At 41.1% G+C, this 18,906-nt stretch overlaps 1 protein-coding gene across 2 annotated transcripts in view; it reads right to left on the reverse strand.

Moving 5' to 3' along the window:
• HSD17B4 (hydroxysteroid 17-beta dehydrogenase 4) overlaps positions 1–18,906 on the reverse strand; it is a 113,380-nt gene that overhangs the window by 12,998 nt on the left and 81,476 nt on the right. For both annotated transcript variants that reach the window (XM_054031691.1, XM_054031692.1), the window contains exons 18-22: positions 17,904–17,973; positions 10,846–10,952; positions 8,761–8,847; positions 5,187–5,276; positions 721–859 (exon numbers count right to left, since the gene is read on the reverse strand). In XM_054031691.1, coding sequence (XP_053887666.1) covers positions 721–859; positions 5,187–5,276; positions 8,761–8,847; positions 10,846–10,952; positions 17,904–17,973 — 493 coding nt within the window. The remainder of the gene's footprint in view (positions 1–720; positions 860–5,186; positions 5,277–8,760; positions 8,848–10,845; positions 10,953–17,903; positions 17,974–18,906) is intronic.

Genomic DNA, 18,906 nt, shown 5'->3' on the forward strand with positions numbered 1-18,906 from the left:
CCCTCTAACAGACCATTCTAGATAAGGAGGCAAAATAAACAGTAATTCCACAGATTCCTGACATTCATTCATCTGAGTAAGAAAAAGATTTTATGTTTTACAGAAATATGTATCCTTGAAAACAACATCAGAGAGAGAGAGAGAGAGAGAGAGAGACCTGAAAAGAAAACAAAAAACAAAAAAAGGGGGGAGAAATTTATTTAAAAACCCTGTAGAAACATAGATTTTCCTTATCTAACTACCCAAATTAAAGATCTCCAGGCACAAAGTTGTTGCAGTTAAATGCTTTGACTTCCATACAATCTAGACCTTTTCTTGAGAAGAGGTAATAATGCGTAAGACTTTAGCAAACTTTGATCCGACAGATTCTGAATAGGAAAGACTTGGTTAAAGCAGTACATTGTTCCAAAAAAAATACATGAGTGGAAACATCCTAAGAACAAATTTTTAGAGGACAACTTGTCTGCGTACACCCAAATAGGCAAGGTATACAAGTTTTTTAGAAAAGTTAACAACTACTATTATGGAACATTATCCCACCCATTTGCAAAAACAGTCACTTGTGCAATACACATTCCAATTTTCAAGCCCTAATGAGCAATCCCATCTATTACTTCTGCTTTCCTTTAAAATAGCAGGTCTTAATTGGCAGGAGTATAACTCACCTCACTTCATTAAAAAAATGCATCAGGGCATTATATAAACAAGCCTATAACTTACTCCACTGTGCTGCTGTCTCTCCATCTTTAGTGATGTCCCACTGGAATATGGCATTTACTTTCTTTACCAGCTGATTTCCAACCTCTTTGATGCGGCGACCAATTTCTTCAAACACAAGGTTACTCTGCAGCCCTGAAGCCTATAAAATAAAGTACATACAATTTTAAATGGAAAGCTACATTAAAAGGTAATGCAAGTATAACTATTGTTCAAACACAGCATCCAGAGGAATCTATTCTGCAAAGTGATTAAAATACAGTAACTCCTCACTTAACGTCCTCCCGGTTAACGTCATTTCGCTATTAGGTCGCTGACCTATTAGAGAACATACTCCTTTAAAGTCCTGCAATGTTCCCTTATAACTAGAGCCCTGCGCAAACACACAAATGTGTATCTGCATCCCATGCACTACCCGCAAAAATTATCTGCAGATATCCACGGATTTGCAGGGCTCTAAACTGGGGGCCGGGCTGAGGCTCCGAAGCACCCCCCCACTGGAGCCCGGCTGGGGAGAGCCGCGTGGGCAGTCATGGATCCTCCACCTGCCCTCGGCCAGGCAGGGAGCCTGCGGGGCAGGGGCTGCTCTCAGCCACCACCACCCCAGGCACCGCAAACAAGTGGAGGGTCTGCTGCAGCCCCATGGCTCCCCAGCTTGCCTGGCCAAGGGCACGGGAGAGACCTGTGGAGCTGCCCGGGGGTTGCTTGGGCCCCACGCCTAGGGCAGGTGGAGGGTCCCCCACAGCTCCCCACTCAACTCTTACCATGGCCGGGCTGCGGCTCCAAATTGCCCACCTCCGCGGCCAGAGCCATATTGGGGACAGCCGCGTTGGCAGCTTTGGGGACAGCCGCGGCAGACCCTCCACCTGCCCTGGGCAGGGGGCGCAAACAGCTCCTGTCCCTGCCCCCCACCCAAGGCAGGTGGAGAGACCCAGGCTCCCCGCAGCTGCCAGCGCTGCTCTCCCAGATCCAGCTCCGGTCGGGAGGGGTGTGGTGGTGGTGGGGGGCCTCAGAGCTGCAGCGTGGCCACAATAAGAGCCAGGCAGGCAGCTGTGGGGAGCCATGGCAGACCCTCCACTTGCCCTGGGAGTGGGGCCCAAGCAGTCCACTGCTCGGTGTCCCTGCCCCCCTGGCCGCCCACTGCAGTTCCTCACAGCTGCCCACACAACTCTTACCATCAGAGCCCTGCGTGGATACAAAATTTGTATCTGCATCTGTCCTGCTATCCACAGAAATGGTCCACGGATATAAAGCAGATACCTGCGGATTAATTTATAACCTTGTTTGACACAGGAGCTTGCCTGCACCCCAGCTGGAATGTCGGGCAGGTGGAGCAGGGCAAGTCCCCACGCCCCGACCCCGCTCCCCAGCATGAGCCAGGGTGGAACAGGGCAAGCCCCCACGCCTCCACCTCGCTCCCCGTGCCCTGACCCCACTATGCACCTGCCTCAACCAAGCTTCACAATCATAATTGGTGAATAAATTGTTTTAAATAATTTTAAACTTTTACTCTATATGTATATAATGTCTTTTGTCTGGTGAAAAAAAATTTCCTTGGAACCTAACCCCCGTAATTTACATTAATTCTTATGGGGAAATTGGATTCGCTTAATATCATTTTGCTTAAAGTTGCATTTTTCAAGACCATAACTAGGACGTTAAGTGAGGAGTTACTGTATGATAGGAATGTCTCCCTCCACACAAAATAATCACATCCAGCACATCTACATTAGACAGTAAATGCTACCTGGGAAAAAAAATGGTGGAATCGTTCCTGAGAACTATTTCACAAGTTACCTTTATAGTTCTTGTGATTTATCTTTGTAATTTAAATAATCCTGAAGGGAACGCATATCTTAAAGCCTTATAAATGATCTTTTAATTTATCTGAAGTGTAATCATGGCTTCCGCCCCACAAGGCATTGTATACACTAGTTATAGAATAAGGCATCATCTAAAAAATGGGTTGCCTTTATTTTCAACATATTAACTTTAAAAAAATAGATTGATTTATAAGGTTTCAGTGTATTCATTTCACCTTGGACAGTCAAAGATATAGCATATACAGAGTGTTTTTGGTGTCGCACTGTTTGACTAATGGTAAATTTAAGCTATTATGTAACTTAACTTAAATATTTACATTTTGCATCCAGTTAGTCTTTTGTAAGCCTTTGATGCTTTTTAAAAGGTAAATGGTTTAATGGATAAATTTTTACATTTTAGGAAGCTGCTCCAACATTAACATTTTTATGTACTACACTTCATCCTACAGTCCAGTTATCAGAGTAAGGCAGAGTTAAAGGTGCCATGATATCTTTTATTCACCTTACTGTACGTAGGTGTATATAGCACACAGGATATTATAAGCGTTGCAATGAGCATTGCCTAAAATTAAGATTGCCTGACCCATTCCATTATAACCCATCATTTTCAATTGCTTATAACTTTTTCAAACTTCAACCATTCAGGCCGAAGTTTTCCAGGCTGTCTGCCTCAGGCTGAAATATTTTGGAAAATTTGAGCAAAAATGCTTTAGCCATTTCTCAGACCAAGGTCAGAGAAATGTAAGCTGTTTTGCCTATGTTAAAAAATTCTTATAACCACTTAACTGAGAAGCTCTATCACCTCCACACTCTGGACCAGGGGCTAGAAATTTGTTACAGGTATCCCTCTGGTCTAAGAGCTGTGCCTGTTATCTTGAAAATTTGTCCAAATTTAGTCAAGTTACAAGCCTCTGAAACCCCGTTTGCAGACATTGCTTAGAGATGTGTTAGAGTTTGACAGCTAAATTCTCTGAACATTCCATCTGTACTGGGCATAATCTAGCCCTGGACTGCAGGGGATAAGCAGAATTTTCCCTGCAATTGCTCCCCATAACAACGGGGGTGCCACTGTAGCACTGGGCACCAGAACTGAGAGGTGGCACAGGCAAGCTTAATTCTGGCATTTCCTAACTTTTGAGTGCTTGATTTTGTAGCTCATATCATTCTTGTACGTAATATAGGATATATACTATAATGGAACTTTAGCAATACCTTGGCATGAAATACAAGGTAGAATGTCATTGCTATGAACTTCAAATTCTAAGCCTAACATATTTTATTGGACTTGTTTATACATTTTGGGGATAGATAGGCATTATTGTCAGATAAAAGACAAATCTGATAAGGAGTAGAAATACTGTACTTTTAAGAGACAACTATGCAAAAAAATAACCCTTACCAACCTTAAAGAAAAACTAAAACTGTGTACAATCCCAAAAGGATTTTTGCTGACAGTATACAATTGCCAAAGGTATGAGCATTGCAAATGTGGACTAGAACAGGGATGACATGGTATGATTAGATGCAAATGTGAGGAAGACAAACGAAAACAAACTATTTAGCCACAGTAGTGCTGAATACAATCTGGATGAATCTGGGAACAGAACCATGGAACACCACTATGGGGAACAAGACTATCTATGCCTGGCTTATTATCATGCCATCAAAGAAATCTAAAACAGGAAGGATGAGACTCTCCAATATGCCACATGACTGAAAGGCTGAGAAGGTGTAAGGAGAAAGAGTTTTCTAGGAACCTGTCTTACGTATTATATAATTCCATTTCCATAGTATCGGAGCACTTCACAATCTTTAATGCATTTGTCCTCAGAACCCCCATATGAGGTAGTGAAGTATTAGGTCTTCAGAGGCCTTGACAAGCACCCCAACTCTCCCATTCACAATCTACTCTGTGCCCCACCCTGACAATCATATCATCTAGGTACATCAAAGCAAATGCCTATACACGCACACACCAGGAGCTATATTGTGAACCCTCTTACTCACCTTGGTAAGAGTTATTCACTTGAGTAGCCCCCAACCCTTTTCTACAAAATAAACATTTCTCACTCCTTTTTATTTGTATTCTTTTTAATTTGTCTCTTCCTTCTTTCTTCTCCTCTATTGTGTATCTTGACTTTAACTCTTCCTCTCTCTTTCTGTCCATTTTCCCCTCAATCTATAAAAAGATACTCATTTCTAAATGTACACAGTATTTTTTCTCCAGTCTCGTCTATACCAGAAAAACAAATTCCCATATTATAGGCACTGCCATTAACAGTGCAACTGAGTTTGAGCTCAGCTACACAGTTGCTCATATCTGTGGATCTTACACAACCATCCAGTACACTTGCTAGTGTGTTCTTAGTAACTTCTTTTGTATAAGACATGGTGATTCACACCCGAATAGCTGAGATTGCTGCCAAGCACTTCAAAACTGGAACACCCATATAGGACATGTTCTCAATTAGATCAATGAACCTAGGAGTTTAAATAACTCTTACCTGTGTATTACTGTACTAGTTTACTCATCTCATATCACTTGTGAGACTGCTACTAAATTCTAGTATGTCATATATTCTTTAAAAGTAAAACAGAAGTATGCTTCTCCACAAGTTGATTCCTCTGAGTGTCTTTTTCCCCTACCTTAATGGGCTCTTTAGTTGAAGGTTTATCGAGGGTTGATGTCAGATCTACATATGCTCCTGCAATGGCAACTTCTCCAGTTTCTTTGACCTGTTAAAAGAAAATGTATATTCTGAGTGGATCATGCAAAGTAAAGAAAGAAGAGTTATAATGACCAAAACGGCTACATTTTAAAGCGACCAAGCGATCTTCCTCATGTCTTACATCACAGATTAAAAAAAAAAAAAAACTTAAAAAGCTCCAGCAAAGAGAAAAACAAAGGAAAATAATGTTTGGAGTAAATTAGAAAGTATTGCTTTTACAAACAGTCCTAAAAAAGAACAATTATGTTTGCTTTGATGCATAAAGAAAGCCCAAATATTATTATTATGATGTTTTTCTATGAAAACTACCACCACACATTTTCTGGATAAGGCCATAATAGCAGGACACAAATAAAATAGCTCTAATATAACGCTTTTCTTCAGTAGATCTCAGAGTGCTTTAAAAAGGTTAGTATTATCTCCATTTTACAAACTGAGGCACAGTGGTGATGTGACTTCCCCAGGTTCAATGAACAGGCCAATGGCAGAGCTGGGAATGGAACCCAAATAGTTCTTTTGAGTGCCGGTCCAGTGCTCTACTCACTAGAGGACAGCACTACATCTTCAATTGTCAGTTCAAATTATTTCAAGGACGTAGCTTCAATGCTCGGACATTCTACCTACAACTTCAAATGAGCACTAAGAGCATGCTACTACAGTATTTAACAAACATGGGCTAGAGCAATTTAATTATATTTCTTTTCTAAGGAATTTTTAAGCTTTACTTTTTTGGATATGGAAAGATATTCCTCCTTGGCCTAAAAAGACACCATCAACTTAAAAATCATGCTTTTCTTTGAAAATGTACTTCTGTTGTTACAAACGACAGCTAAGGTTACTTGTTTACATAAATAATAAGTTCACAGCAAACTGGGACATGAATCTACCCTGCACTAGCCTACCATTGACTCGCTGTCTCTGCGGACACCACTGATGCACATTAACTCTTCATTGATGCACTTTGATTTAGTCCTGTTTCAAAGAGGACTAGATCAAAGCACATTAACAAATTGTTAATACATGTCAGCAGGGTCTACAGGGACAAGCAAGATTCCCATCCCAGCTTACCGTGAACCAAATGTTTGTGTAAACAAGCCCTGAAATAGTTCAAAGAGAAATGATCTTGCTCTATTTTTCCATATACTTTACGCATGTATGCTTTTGACAGCATTTTGTGTGTAGTCACTTTCACTGCTCCCCTGCCTTTGTGGGTCTTTTAGGCAGCAACAGGGAAGAATTAAAATATTTTAAGAGATAGGAAAATGGATTCTTTGCCGTGAAGTGATAAAAAATGACAGAACTCATTTTTTCTAAGAATTGGATTTCAACGTGACATTGCCTCTTTAAAAAGAGACTACAGATTCATTTAAATAGTATTTGTTCAAAAATGTTGTGCATAAGCCTGTTGTTGAATAACTGCAGAATCTTACTGACAAGACTCCATCCTTCCTTCTTGTTTTGTTGTTTCCTTCACTGCATTCTATGTGAAAGCATAAGCTCCTTGGGGCAGGGACTATGTGTAATTTATACTGTCAGGTACCTAAGCTACCTCTTGCTATAAAATAAAATAGATAAGGGAAACTAAGCAGAGATCACAAATATCCAAACAGAGGCCTCCAATTGGCTTAGTAATCACATATCTTGACCTGGAACCTTTCCACACAGCTGACTTAATAAATCCAATATTAAGTAACTGACAGTTACGGTTAAGATTTTGTCACAAGTTATAGTAAAAATCATGGAAAGGTCACAGAAATTCACGGGAGCCCATGACCTGTCTGTGACTTTACTAAAAATAACTGGGGGGCAGCTGCAGCCTTGGTGGAAGCCGCACGGGGAGGGGGACACACACAGTCTTGGCTCCAGCCCCAGGTGTGGGGCAAGGGAGCATAGCCCTGGCTCCAGCCATGCCAGGGGAGGGAGGGGGGGCAGAGGGGCATGGTCCCAGCTGAAGCAGAAGAAGACACGGAGGTATGGTAAAGTCACGGAATCAGTGACAGCTGTGACCTCCATAACTAAACTGTATCCTTACTGATGGTTCGTAAAACCTATAATAGGATGGCCTATATACGATGTTTTAGAATACATTAATATTTGCATTGGTGCTTCGCTGAAGTTTAGGACTAACATATAAGTATTCTTTGTTGAAACTTTTGAAAATAATTAAAGGTGAAGTAATGCAACTGCTGCTTGTTCCTGAAAGCCTATGAACTTTAATTCAGCAATCTTCTAGTGTGTGAACAAAATGTAAGCATGGTTCCTTTTCCCTTCCCCAGGAGTTTTGTATCTCTTTGAGATAAGCCCATCTGCTGATCAGAACATAAGATACTTGAAAGAGTTGGTAGGGTCTTTTTCCCCTAATATATGCACAGTGGTGAGCACACTCTGGCCATCATGAACATTATAGTATTTTATTAAGGCATCCAAAGACTTCCACCCTAAGCACCAAAAACCAAAGTGTACTATACTTAACAGCTTAGCCTTTTAAAAATAATATATGAAATTACAGAAAAACTACAAGAAACCCTCAATAGACATGCACAAATACACACATATTTGATTTGATAAATTAGCTTAATATTACTGCACTGCTTCCCCTTGCAAGATGCTCAAGGGGTAGAGAAAGAAACGCAAATCTACACTGCCTGATAAGATGAGATGGAGAGGAGGGAGAAGGGAATTGACTCAGACACAACAGGTTTGGGAAGAGAGATACAAAGCTTGAAGATGCAAGTGGCAAGAATATCCAAGAAATAGACAGTTTCATTTACTGTGTTGATGAAATCAGCCACAGAAAAACTGTAAACCCAAAATGATTCAAATCATGTCTAAGGGCTTGTCTATGCACATAGAGGTACTAGTTTAACTTATGGCATGATTTTAAACTGATTTAGTTAAACCAGTAAACAAGATTGTGGAGATACTCCTATTTGGTTTAAACCAGGTTTATTAAGGCTTAGTTTAAATTAGTTTAAGTTAAATTGGTGCAGCTCTTCTGGTAGAAAAGACCTTCGGTACAGGTTTAAGCTAACCCATAACAAGATAGCGTCTACCCATAGGTTTGCACCACTTCAGCTAAAGTGGTTCAGCTAAACAGATAAAAATGTGTGTGTAGACAAGGCCGAAGATAGAGGCATTGAAGATAACCATTTGCAGTTTTCACATTTTTCCATCATTAAATACATATAAACCTCAAAAGCTAGATTTACAAAAACAGTACAATGCACTTAATTTGGAATCTTAATGCTATAAAAATCCCTAAATTAAGGGAGTTCTTATAGACAATGTTATTTCCAGCAACTGCATATGCAATCTTGATGACAGCAGAAAACTATTATTATTAGATGGAGAAATGAGGTTAAGATTTCTTTTCTTCAATGCTATGATTGAAGAACCATTTTGTCCCCCCACAGAAAAAAAAAAAAAAAAAAAAAAAAAGTATTTTAAACATCCTTTGCTAAAGCCCACAGCCTAAGTCTCGCTCTTCTGACCTTAGTTTGAATGTGAATTCTGTTTCCCTCCTTCCACATCTCTGTTTGCAGAGTTTGTCCTGGAAAGACTGGTTTTACAAAACGGACCTGCAAAAAGAAAAGGTTCAGATTGTTTTTATTTAGAAATAAATAAGGCTTTCAGCAGTAGTACTGATTTGCATGTAACCAAATATGCAGTCTAGAGCATAAAATCAATTGAAATAGAAAAAACTGTTCAGAAAACATATAAGTGTCAAAGCAGATTATCTAGCAATTAGGGCCCTCAAATGATTAAAAAAATCAATTGCGATTAATCATGCTGTTAAACAATAACAGAATACCATTTATATAAATATTTTTGGATATTTTCCACATTTTCAAATATATTGATTTCAATTACAACACAGAACACAAAGTGTACAGTGCTCACTTTGTATTTATTTATTATAAATATTTGCACTGTAAAAATAAAAAATAGTATTTTTCAATTCACTTAAGTACTGTAGTGCAATCTCTATCATGAAAGTTAAATTTACAAATGTAGAATTATGTACAAAAATAACTGCATTCAAAAATAAAACAATGTAAATCTTTAGAGCCTACAAGTCCACTCAGTCCTACTTCTTGTTTAGCCAATCACTCAAACAAGTTTGTTTACATTTGCAGGAGATAATGCTGCCCACTTCTTGTTTACAATGTCACCTGACAGTGAGAACAGGCGTTCACATGGCACTATTGTAGCCAGCATTGCGAGATATTTACATGCCAAATGCGCATGAAGATTCGTATGTCCCTTCATGCTTCAACCATCACTCCAAGGGACATGTGTCCATGGTGATGATGGGTTCTGCTCGATAACGATCCAAAGCAGTGCAGACCAACAAAATGTTCATTTTCATCATCTGAGTCAGATGACACCAGCAGAAGGTTGATTTTCTGTTTTGGTGGTTCGGGTTCCGTAGTTTCCGCATTGGAGTGTTGCTTTTTTAAGACTTCTGAAAGCATGCTCCACACTCCATCTCTCTCAGATTTTGGAAGGCACTTTAGATTCTGAAACCTTGGGTCAAGTGCTGTACCTATCTTTAGAAATCTCAAATTCTTTGTATTTTGTCAGATCTGCAATGAAAGTGTTCTTAAAATAAACAACATGCTGGGTCATCATCCAAGACTGCTATAATATGAAATACAGAGCAGGAGACATACAATTCTCCCCCAAGGAGTTCAGTCACAAGTTTAATTAACGCATTATTTTTTTTAATGAGTGTCATCAGCATGGAAGCATGTGCTCTGGAATGGTGGCCAAAGCATGAAGGGACATACGAATGTTAGCATACCTGGCACGTAAATACCTTACAATGCTGGCTACAAAAGTGCCATGTGAATGTCTGTTCTCACTTTCAGGTGACATTGTAAATAAGAAGCGGACAGCATTATCTCCTGTAAATGTAAACAAACTAGTTTCTCTTAGCGATTGGCTGAACAAGACATAGGACTGAATGAACTTGTAGGTTCTAAAGTTTGACATAGTTGCACTCAAAAAACAAAACAATGTAACAAAACAAATCTATATTTGTAAGTTATGCTTTCACAATAAAGAGATTGCACTACGGTACTTGTATGAGGTGAATTGAAAAATACTATTTCTTTTGTTTGTCAGTTTTACAGTGCAAATAGTGTAATAAAAATAATATAAAATGAGCACTTGTATTCTGTGTTGTAATTGAAAACAATATATTTGAAAAGGTAGAAAAACATCCAAAATATTTAATAAATTTCAATTGGTATTCTATTATATAATAGTGTGATTAAAAAAAAATAATGGCAGTTTTAATCACAATTAATTTTTTTGAGTTAATTGCGTGAGTTAACTGCAATTAATTGACAGCCCTACAAGTAATATTTATAGAACCTTACTAGCTACAGCCATGAAAATACATATAGTATTAAGTAAAAGCAAAACGAGTACTCTGTCATTGTAGCAGACTGATTTAAAGTAAGTTTGCATGGCAAACCTAAAGTGTTTCCACCTTAGGAAATGTAATTAACAGGAACTACTCCTTAATAGCTGAATAATGAAGGAAGAGAAATTAACTGTCAAGAACAGACCTTAATTGCCTTGAATCTGGTCACATCATTATTTGCAAAGTGCTTCAAAACATGCCTGGCAGCAAAACCAAATGAAGCCAGTCCATGCAGTATGGGTTTCTGAAATCCTGTTTAAAAAAAAAAAAAAAAAGTTTTTTGTTTTATTGTACATGTTTTGCTCTCCTTTTTCAAGGGCCTACCTTTTTATATGCCTCTTTAAACTCAAATTATAGAAATGTAGGGCTGAAAGGAGCTTCAAAGGGTCATCAAGTCCAGTCCTCTATGCTGAGGCAGGACCAAGTAAACTTAAACCAGCCCTCACAGGTTTGTGTCCAACCCTGTTTTTTAAAAAACCTCCAGTGATGGGGATTCCACAACCTCACTTGCAAGCCTTTTCCAGAGCTTAACTACTCTTATAGCTAGAAAGGTTTTCCTAATATCTAACCTAAATCTGCCTGGCTGCAGATTAAAACCATTAATTCTTATCATACTTCAGTGGACATGGAGAACAATTGATCACAGTCCTCGTTATAACAGCCCTTAACATACTGGAAGACTGGTTATCAGTCTTCTTTTCTCAAGACTAAACATACCCAGTTTTTAAAACCTTTCCTCATAGCTCAGATTTTCTAAACCTGTCACCATTTGTTGCTCTCCTCTGGACTCTCTCCAATTTGTCCACATCTTTCCTAAGAATTGGACACATTACTCCAGCTGAAGCCTCACCAGTGTCATGAAGAGTACGACAATTACTTCCTCAGTCTAACATTCAATGCTCCTGTTAATGCACCCCAGAATGGTATTAGCCTTTTTCGCAACTGCATCACATTGCTGACTCATATTCAATTTGTAATCCACTATAACCCCCAGATGCTTTTCAGCAGTACTACTACCTAGCTACTTATTCCCCATTTTGCAGTTGTGCATTTGCAGTTGTCCTTCCTAAATGAAATACTTGGCATTTGTCTTTACTCAATTTCAACATATTAATTTCAGATTCTCCAATTTGTCAAGGCTGTTTTGAATTCTAATCCTGTCCCCCAAAGTGCTTGCGACCCCTCCCAGCTTGGGGTCATTCACAGGTTTTATTATCCAAGTCATTAATGAAAATATTGAATAGTACCGGACCCAGGACTGAGCCCCGTGGAACACTGATTGATACACCCTCTGAGTTCAACATGAACCATTGATAACTACTCTTTGAGTAAGATCTCTCTAGCAGTTGTGCACCCACCTTATAGTAATTTCATCTAGACCTCATTTCCCTAGTTTGCTTATGAGAATGTCCTGCGGGACTGTGTCAAAAGCCCTACTAAAATCAAGATTTATCACATTTACTGCTTCCCCACTCTCCACGAGGTAAGTACCTCTGTGAAAGTAGTAAATTAGGTTGGTTTGCCAAGATTTGTTCTTGACAAATCCATGCCGGCTTTTCATTATAACCCTGTTATCCCCTAGGTGCCTACCAATTGGTAGTTTAATAATTTGTTCTGGTATTTTTCCAGGTATTGAAGTTAGGCTGACTGCTCTATAATTTCCTGGGTCCTCTTCGTTCCCCTTTTCATAGCTATGTTCTACATTTGCCCTTCTCCAGTCCTCTGGGACCTCATGCATCCTCCATGAGTTCTTGAAGTTAATTGCTAGCAATTCCAAGATTGCATCAGCTAATTCCCTATGTACCCCAGGATGAATTTCATAGGGCCTTGGCAACTTGAATACAACTTTATCTCAACAGGTTAAATAGTATTTATATATTTCCCTATTTTGGCTTGCATTCCTCCCACTTGTTGTTAATATTTATTAATATTAGTTCACATTAAATGAGACACAGAAATAGAGAACTGGAGAGTATCCCATTGAAATAGCCTTTGTTATAATTTATTATTTATATTATAGTAACACAAGTTCCAATCAGAACTGCGACCTATTATAGTATATGCTACGCAAGACACAGAAGTAGACATGCTTCCTGTCCTGAACAGCTGATAAAAAAGAGACGATTTTTATCTACATTAAAAAAATACTGGCAACCTTTTTTGGAACAGCACTAGCAGCCCTAGGCGCTAAGGTTGCCAACTTTCTAATCGCACAAAACCAAACACCCTAGTCCCACTCCTGCCCTGCCCCTTCCCTGAGGTCATGCCCCCCGCTCACTACATTCCCCCTCCCTCGGTGGCTAGCTCTACCCCACCCTCACTCACTTTCACTGGGCTGAGGCAGGGGCTTGGGATGCGGGATGAGGTATGGGCTCTGAGCTGGGGATGAGGGGGTGGGGCTGAGGGATTCATCATGTGGGAGAGGGCTGTGGGTTGAGACAGGGAGTTTGGGTGTGGGAGGGGGTGAGGGCTCTGGGCCGGGGGTGCAGGCTCTGTGGTGAGGCTGGGGCCAAGGGATTTGGAATGCAGGAGGGTTGAGACAGGGGATTGGGGTGCAGGAGGGAGTGAGGGCTCTGGGATGGGGCCGGGGATGTGTGGTTTTGGTTTGGGAGGGGGCTCTGGGCTGGGGCAGGGGGAGTGAGGGCTCTGGCCTGGGGATGAGGGGTTTAGAGTGCAAGAGGGGGCTCCAGGTTTGGGGTGGGCTCAGGGATGAGGGTTTTGGGGTGCAGGAGGAAGCTCCAAGTTTGGGGGGTCTGGGCTGGGGCAGGGGGTTGGGGTGCAGGGGGAGTGCGGGCTCTGGACTGAGGCCAGGGATGAGGGGTTTAGGGTGCAAGAGGGGGCTCCAGGTTTGGGGGGGCTCAGTACTGGGGCAGGGGGTTGGGGTGTGGGGTGTGTGTGAAGGCTCTGGGCTGGGCTCAGGGATGAGGGCTGGGGCTCAAGCTTGGGGCACGGCCTTACCTCATGCAGCTCCCAGTCAGCGGCGCAGCAGGGGGGCGACTAAGGCAGGCTGCCTACCTGTCTTGACACCATGTTGCACACGCACTGGAAGTGGACAGCAGGTCCAGCGCTAGTAGGCAGGGGTCGGGGCAGGAGGCTCCTTGCATGCTGCTCTTGCCGCAGGCACCGCTCCCCCCAGTTCCCATTGGCCTAGGAGCTGGACTTGCTGGCTGCTTCCAGGCCGCAGCGCGGTGCCCCAGGACAGGTAGGGACTAGCCTGCCTTAGTGCTGCAGCACTGCCGTCCAGACCTTTAATGGTCCGGTCGGTGATGCTGACCGGAGCCACCAAGGTCCTTTTTCAACCTGGTATTCTGGTCGAAAACTGGACACTTAGTCACCCTACTAGGCGCTGGAACAAGGATCTGAAAATTAGCAGAGGATAGTCTTTGTTTCAGCAATGTGACTTTTGCCATTCCTCTGAAAATCCACCCAAATGTGGCCAAGTTATAAGTCTTTGAAAAAATGGCATTTCGTGGAAACTTGGTACTGACTAGCTAGAGCTTAACAGCTAAAATCTCTGAAGACTGTGTCCCTGCTGAGCACGCTCGAGACACTCACAGCAACAGGACTGGGCATGCATGAAGACCACAACTGAGCACTCTCCCTTCTAGGTCAGGGGCTCAGGGGCAAAGCTGGACTTTCCCTGTAATAGCTGCTCCAGGCCATGGGGGAAGAGGCATGCACCAGGTACTGGACTTAAGAGCAGCGAGCTTGTCTCTCCTGCCTCTCAATGTACTCCTGCTGGCATCCAGGGAGTGTAGAGGAGGAAGCCATCTGATTCATATGAAGAGGGGACAATAGCTGGACATGGGAAGAGAGAAAAAAGTACATTGGAATAAGGAGTCTGGTGAGACTAAGATTGGAGGTTTATGGGAGAGGAGAAAGAAAAACAGAGGGAATGGTTAGGCAAGGAGCCTGGGACTGGCTAGGCAAGGAGATGGGACTGATTGGGCAAGGAGACTACGACAGGGAACCAGTGAGAAATGGCAGTGGAGGGAGGAGGAACATTGACATCAGACAAGGAGCTAGGGAAAGGGGGCAGACTGAGACTCGTTGGACAAGGACACCAGGACTAGGAACTGGGTGGCAGAGAAATGGAGACACATTTGACAGGGAGCTGGGGTGCAAGTGAGGAAGTGGGACTGGCTGAGACGTAGAGAGCCAGGGAAAGAGTGGGGGGAAACTGAGATTGGATGAGGAGCCTGGGGAAGGAGACTAGGACTGTGAGCCAGTGGCCTGGAGGAAGGAGGGAGGAGAGAAAGATCAGATGAGTTTGGGAGGCAGACTAGGATTGGCAGGGCAAGGAGACTGAGAATGAGATGAGAAGCCTGAAGAATGAATACTGGGAATAGGCAAGGAGAATGGAACTGAGACAAGAAGCCCAGGCAACCTTTATTCTGGCATTTCCTAACTTGATTTTATTGCTTGACTTTGCAACCTTAATAATGTTCTTTTAATGTAATTTTGTGTGTGTGATATACACCATACACATAACCACCCCTCAGCTTCGTTACTGTACATTGGCACATATGTAGGCATCACAGCAGAAATGGGTACAATACCAATATGAAGAGAACAATCAAGTCTGCATAGGTGCGTCCTTTACACCAAACATAAATAGCACTATCTTCTAGCTCTCTTACTGCCTACCCAAAATTAGCCTGGATGAAATGCAACTGGTTAAAGCTGAATCCAAGCAAGACAAAGATGATTCTGGTAGGATGAGAGACGCACTTCAAAGAACCTGCCTCCTTCAAAACATCGAGTACCTCGGACTGTTGTCAGTTTGAAGCCTTGGGGTCTCTTTTGGATTTCTCAGTGCTAACAGCTACACAAACAGCCATGTAGCAAAGAGACACCAGTTTCATTTACCTAGTTAGAAGAAGAAACCGATCCTATCAGACACTGATTTTGACCTTTAGGCTTGATCACCACAATTCATACATGCAAGGACACTGGGAGTCGGAGCCAGTGAAGCAAACAGAGGAGGGAGGAATGAAGTTCCATGTCCTGAAAACATTACAGTGGGTACAAAATGCAAAAGCCTCTTTGCTTAGGAATACAGGTTAGTGTGAACATCACCTTGATGCTTCTCTCTCTAAACTGACTTCCCACTCAAGTGTCCAATTCGAGGTCTTGGTCCTGCAATTCATAATCATAACCTCCCATGCCAGCAATGTTGTACTGGAACAGTGAGGCAGCTCATGGGTGTAGGAGACAGAACTTTCACAAGAGCTGAACTTAAACTATGGAATTAATTTATGCAAGAGAGAAATCACTTTCAGTGCTAAACGCAAAACTCATTTCTTCAGTTTTGCTTCCCTTCATTGCTTTCTTCACAAAAACGCCAATACTAACAAGCACTCAATAACCTACAAACCAATCAAGCTATTTCTCCTACAGACTAGGATAAAAGTGAGGAAGCCTGGGAGAGAGCAGTATTATTGCTATTTTTGAATACTTGGGAGGTGCCCAGATGGTACAGTTATGGGGACCACACAAGTGCATAGATATTATATAAAAATACCCCTTCTGTGACAATATTTGTGAGTTTCAAATTCATTATCCTCAAATGCCTCAGTACATAAGCTTAACATTTGCTTTCTGTATGCATTTGTGAAAGAAAAACTTGATCATTTAAAGTGCTCATGGAAATCTAAAAAAAAAAAGGATGTGAGCTTGTCCAAAGCAAATTCACTGTAAAAGTTAAGAGAACACTTGTTGAAAATCTTTTCAGGTATTTGTTTAATACCTTCTATTTGTTCAATATGTTTCTATTTAATTTACACACATGGGTAAGGAACTGACCAACTCCTTGTCTCAAATGCAATGTGGCTGTTCTTTAGGTTCTGTCAAATGAACAGATATTCTCAGCTACCACATTCATTTGGCTTTTCAAAAGACTACTTGCACTATGTGCAAGTCTGGGTTTGTGGCAGCAAAGGAGTAGAGCAATCTGTGATTTCTTTTCTCTTGTAAGGATGTTTTCTTAATATTGGGACTCAACATGTAAACACAGGCTCTTACTCACAGAGAAAATAGTCTCTCCCCAAGGCCATTCTGAGTGGAACTGTAGGACTCTATTTAAATATCCAACCTACATTATCATCATCAGCTGAGCAGCACAAATCCCACAATTAAGTGGATCAGTAGAATCTCCTCAAGGACTGTAGTGAAATTTAACAACAAATAATAAATAACCAATAAAGGTAAACTACCAACAATCAGTGCAGTGCTGTACAAAACACAATAATAAAAACCACTGCCCCCTGAGACGCTTATTGTCTAAAATAAAGACACGGCTATAGCAAGATGCACTGGGAGATTCAGAGTTAACTTAGGTGTTTCCTTTTTTCGTTGTTGAGGTGGAGAGAATATTAACATGCACTAGCCTTTTTGAAAGCAGCGAGTCTTTAGGAGGGATCTGAATGAGGCGAGGATGGGAATCTGGTGTATTAACACTGGGGGGGATTACAAGACTCTCATGCTAATATGTCTCAATATCCATGCAAATATTATTTTATAGAGACACAGAAGGAGGGGGGGGCGAAACTTGTACACACTACCACTTATCTCTTTAAGCAAAGGCACTTCTGTACTACCAGTAAAATGTTTGTAAAAACTCATAGTTCTTAGGTAATTAGATTACATTCCACCCCAGACAATATCATCAACAAATAACTCCTGGTGTTGCTTAATTTGGCATGTGAAATTATCAAGCTGACCAACTCTATGGGCTAATGGCAGTTCTCTGAACAGTTTTGTAGAAATGGCTTCAAAAGGGTATCACATCAACTTTTTGAACTAAGACAGTAAACTGCAGATTATAGACTTTAAGTTAAGAGAAAACTAGGAAGAGCGGCAGAATGGGATGCAAGGGAACTCCAACAGAAAGATGGAAGACCAGCTTTCCTTCAGGGGGGAAAAAGATTGTACATAAACTGTAACCAAAAGCAGCAATGATTAAAAAAAGTGTAATGGTGCACATTATTTTGACTGACAAAGGGAACATTTAATGTTAAGTTTTAAGAAGCGACATTAAAAGGTAACGGGGTAGGTTTGTTTTTTTACAAAATCCCTCAAATGTGTTGACTAAATGACAAACTTAAAAATATTATTTTTACCTAATACTAAATCGTTCCCAACCCTAGCACTATTAAAAAAAATAAAATAAAATAAAAAAAGGCAGTGTTCCTCAAAGCTCACCTCCAAGAGCAGCAAAACCAGGATCAATGTGTAAAGGATTCCAATCCCCACTGAGCCGATACAAGGCAGCCTGTGAAAACAGAAAAACAAATGGAAAATTAGTCTGCGTTGGTAAAAAATCTAGCACAAGCCACATGCAACCTGTGATTGTGGGAGGAATTCATCACAATCTGCTTTGCTGGTGTTCTGATACTGCAATCTATAACAAAGACAAATATAAATTACATATTATTTTCAACACCTGCCACAGTACAGAAACAATTGCCAAAGATGCAGGGAAGAGTGCCAAGAACTGCATCTGGACTTGGTACGTCAATGAATAGTAGCTAAGAAAGTACACAACTCTTCCTTGAGATTAAATATATGGGGAAGCATTCTGCCTCGAGATAGCCATCTCACCTCTGTATGCATGAGCAAGGAATGGTGCTCTGTATCCACCTCCTCACAAAGTGCAGCAAAAACACCTCGAGTTTGTTGCTCTGGATTTAATAAAATTAATGAGTGTTACTGCTGTGTTCAGAACACTGTGAAGACCTGGTTCAGTATTTTTTGCAGCAAGCACCTCTCAGTGTAAAAACAAACATTGTGTCCAAATAGCGTAAACACCGGAATGCTTTCCAGTCATTGTTGTGGCTCCATCAGGGCAGACCCTGATGCAATTAGTCCAGCTAATCTGCTAATTTGCAAAACAAAAAGTCTTCCTTTATTTCCTTATTCCACACATATCAAACATTGTCAAGTAAAGGGACATTTGTGAAATGTCTGTGGATTCAGCTAATTGTATAGTAAAATCATTGACATGCAGCCGATCAATACACTGTGAAACTGTCTTCTGACACAGAAGTGATCTGTCATTTGACACCGGTATTTTTGTCAGTACCTTGGCCTTCTTCTCCCCAAACACTTCCTTTGTTATTTCAATAACACATGGCATTATCAAAGTCCCAGCAATCGTATGTGATTTTTTTGTTTGAGCAATTTTATGCGCCACTATGTAGGATGA

The sequence above is a fragment of the Malaclemys terrapin genome, chromosome 6 (assembly GCF_027887155.1).
Source record: "Malaclemys terrapin pileata isolate rMalTer1 chromosome 6, rMalTer1.hap1, whole genome shotgun sequence".
In the NCBI taxonomy this organism is placed as follows: Eukaryota; Metazoa; Chordata; order Testudines; family Emydidae; genus Malaclemys; species Malaclemys terrapin.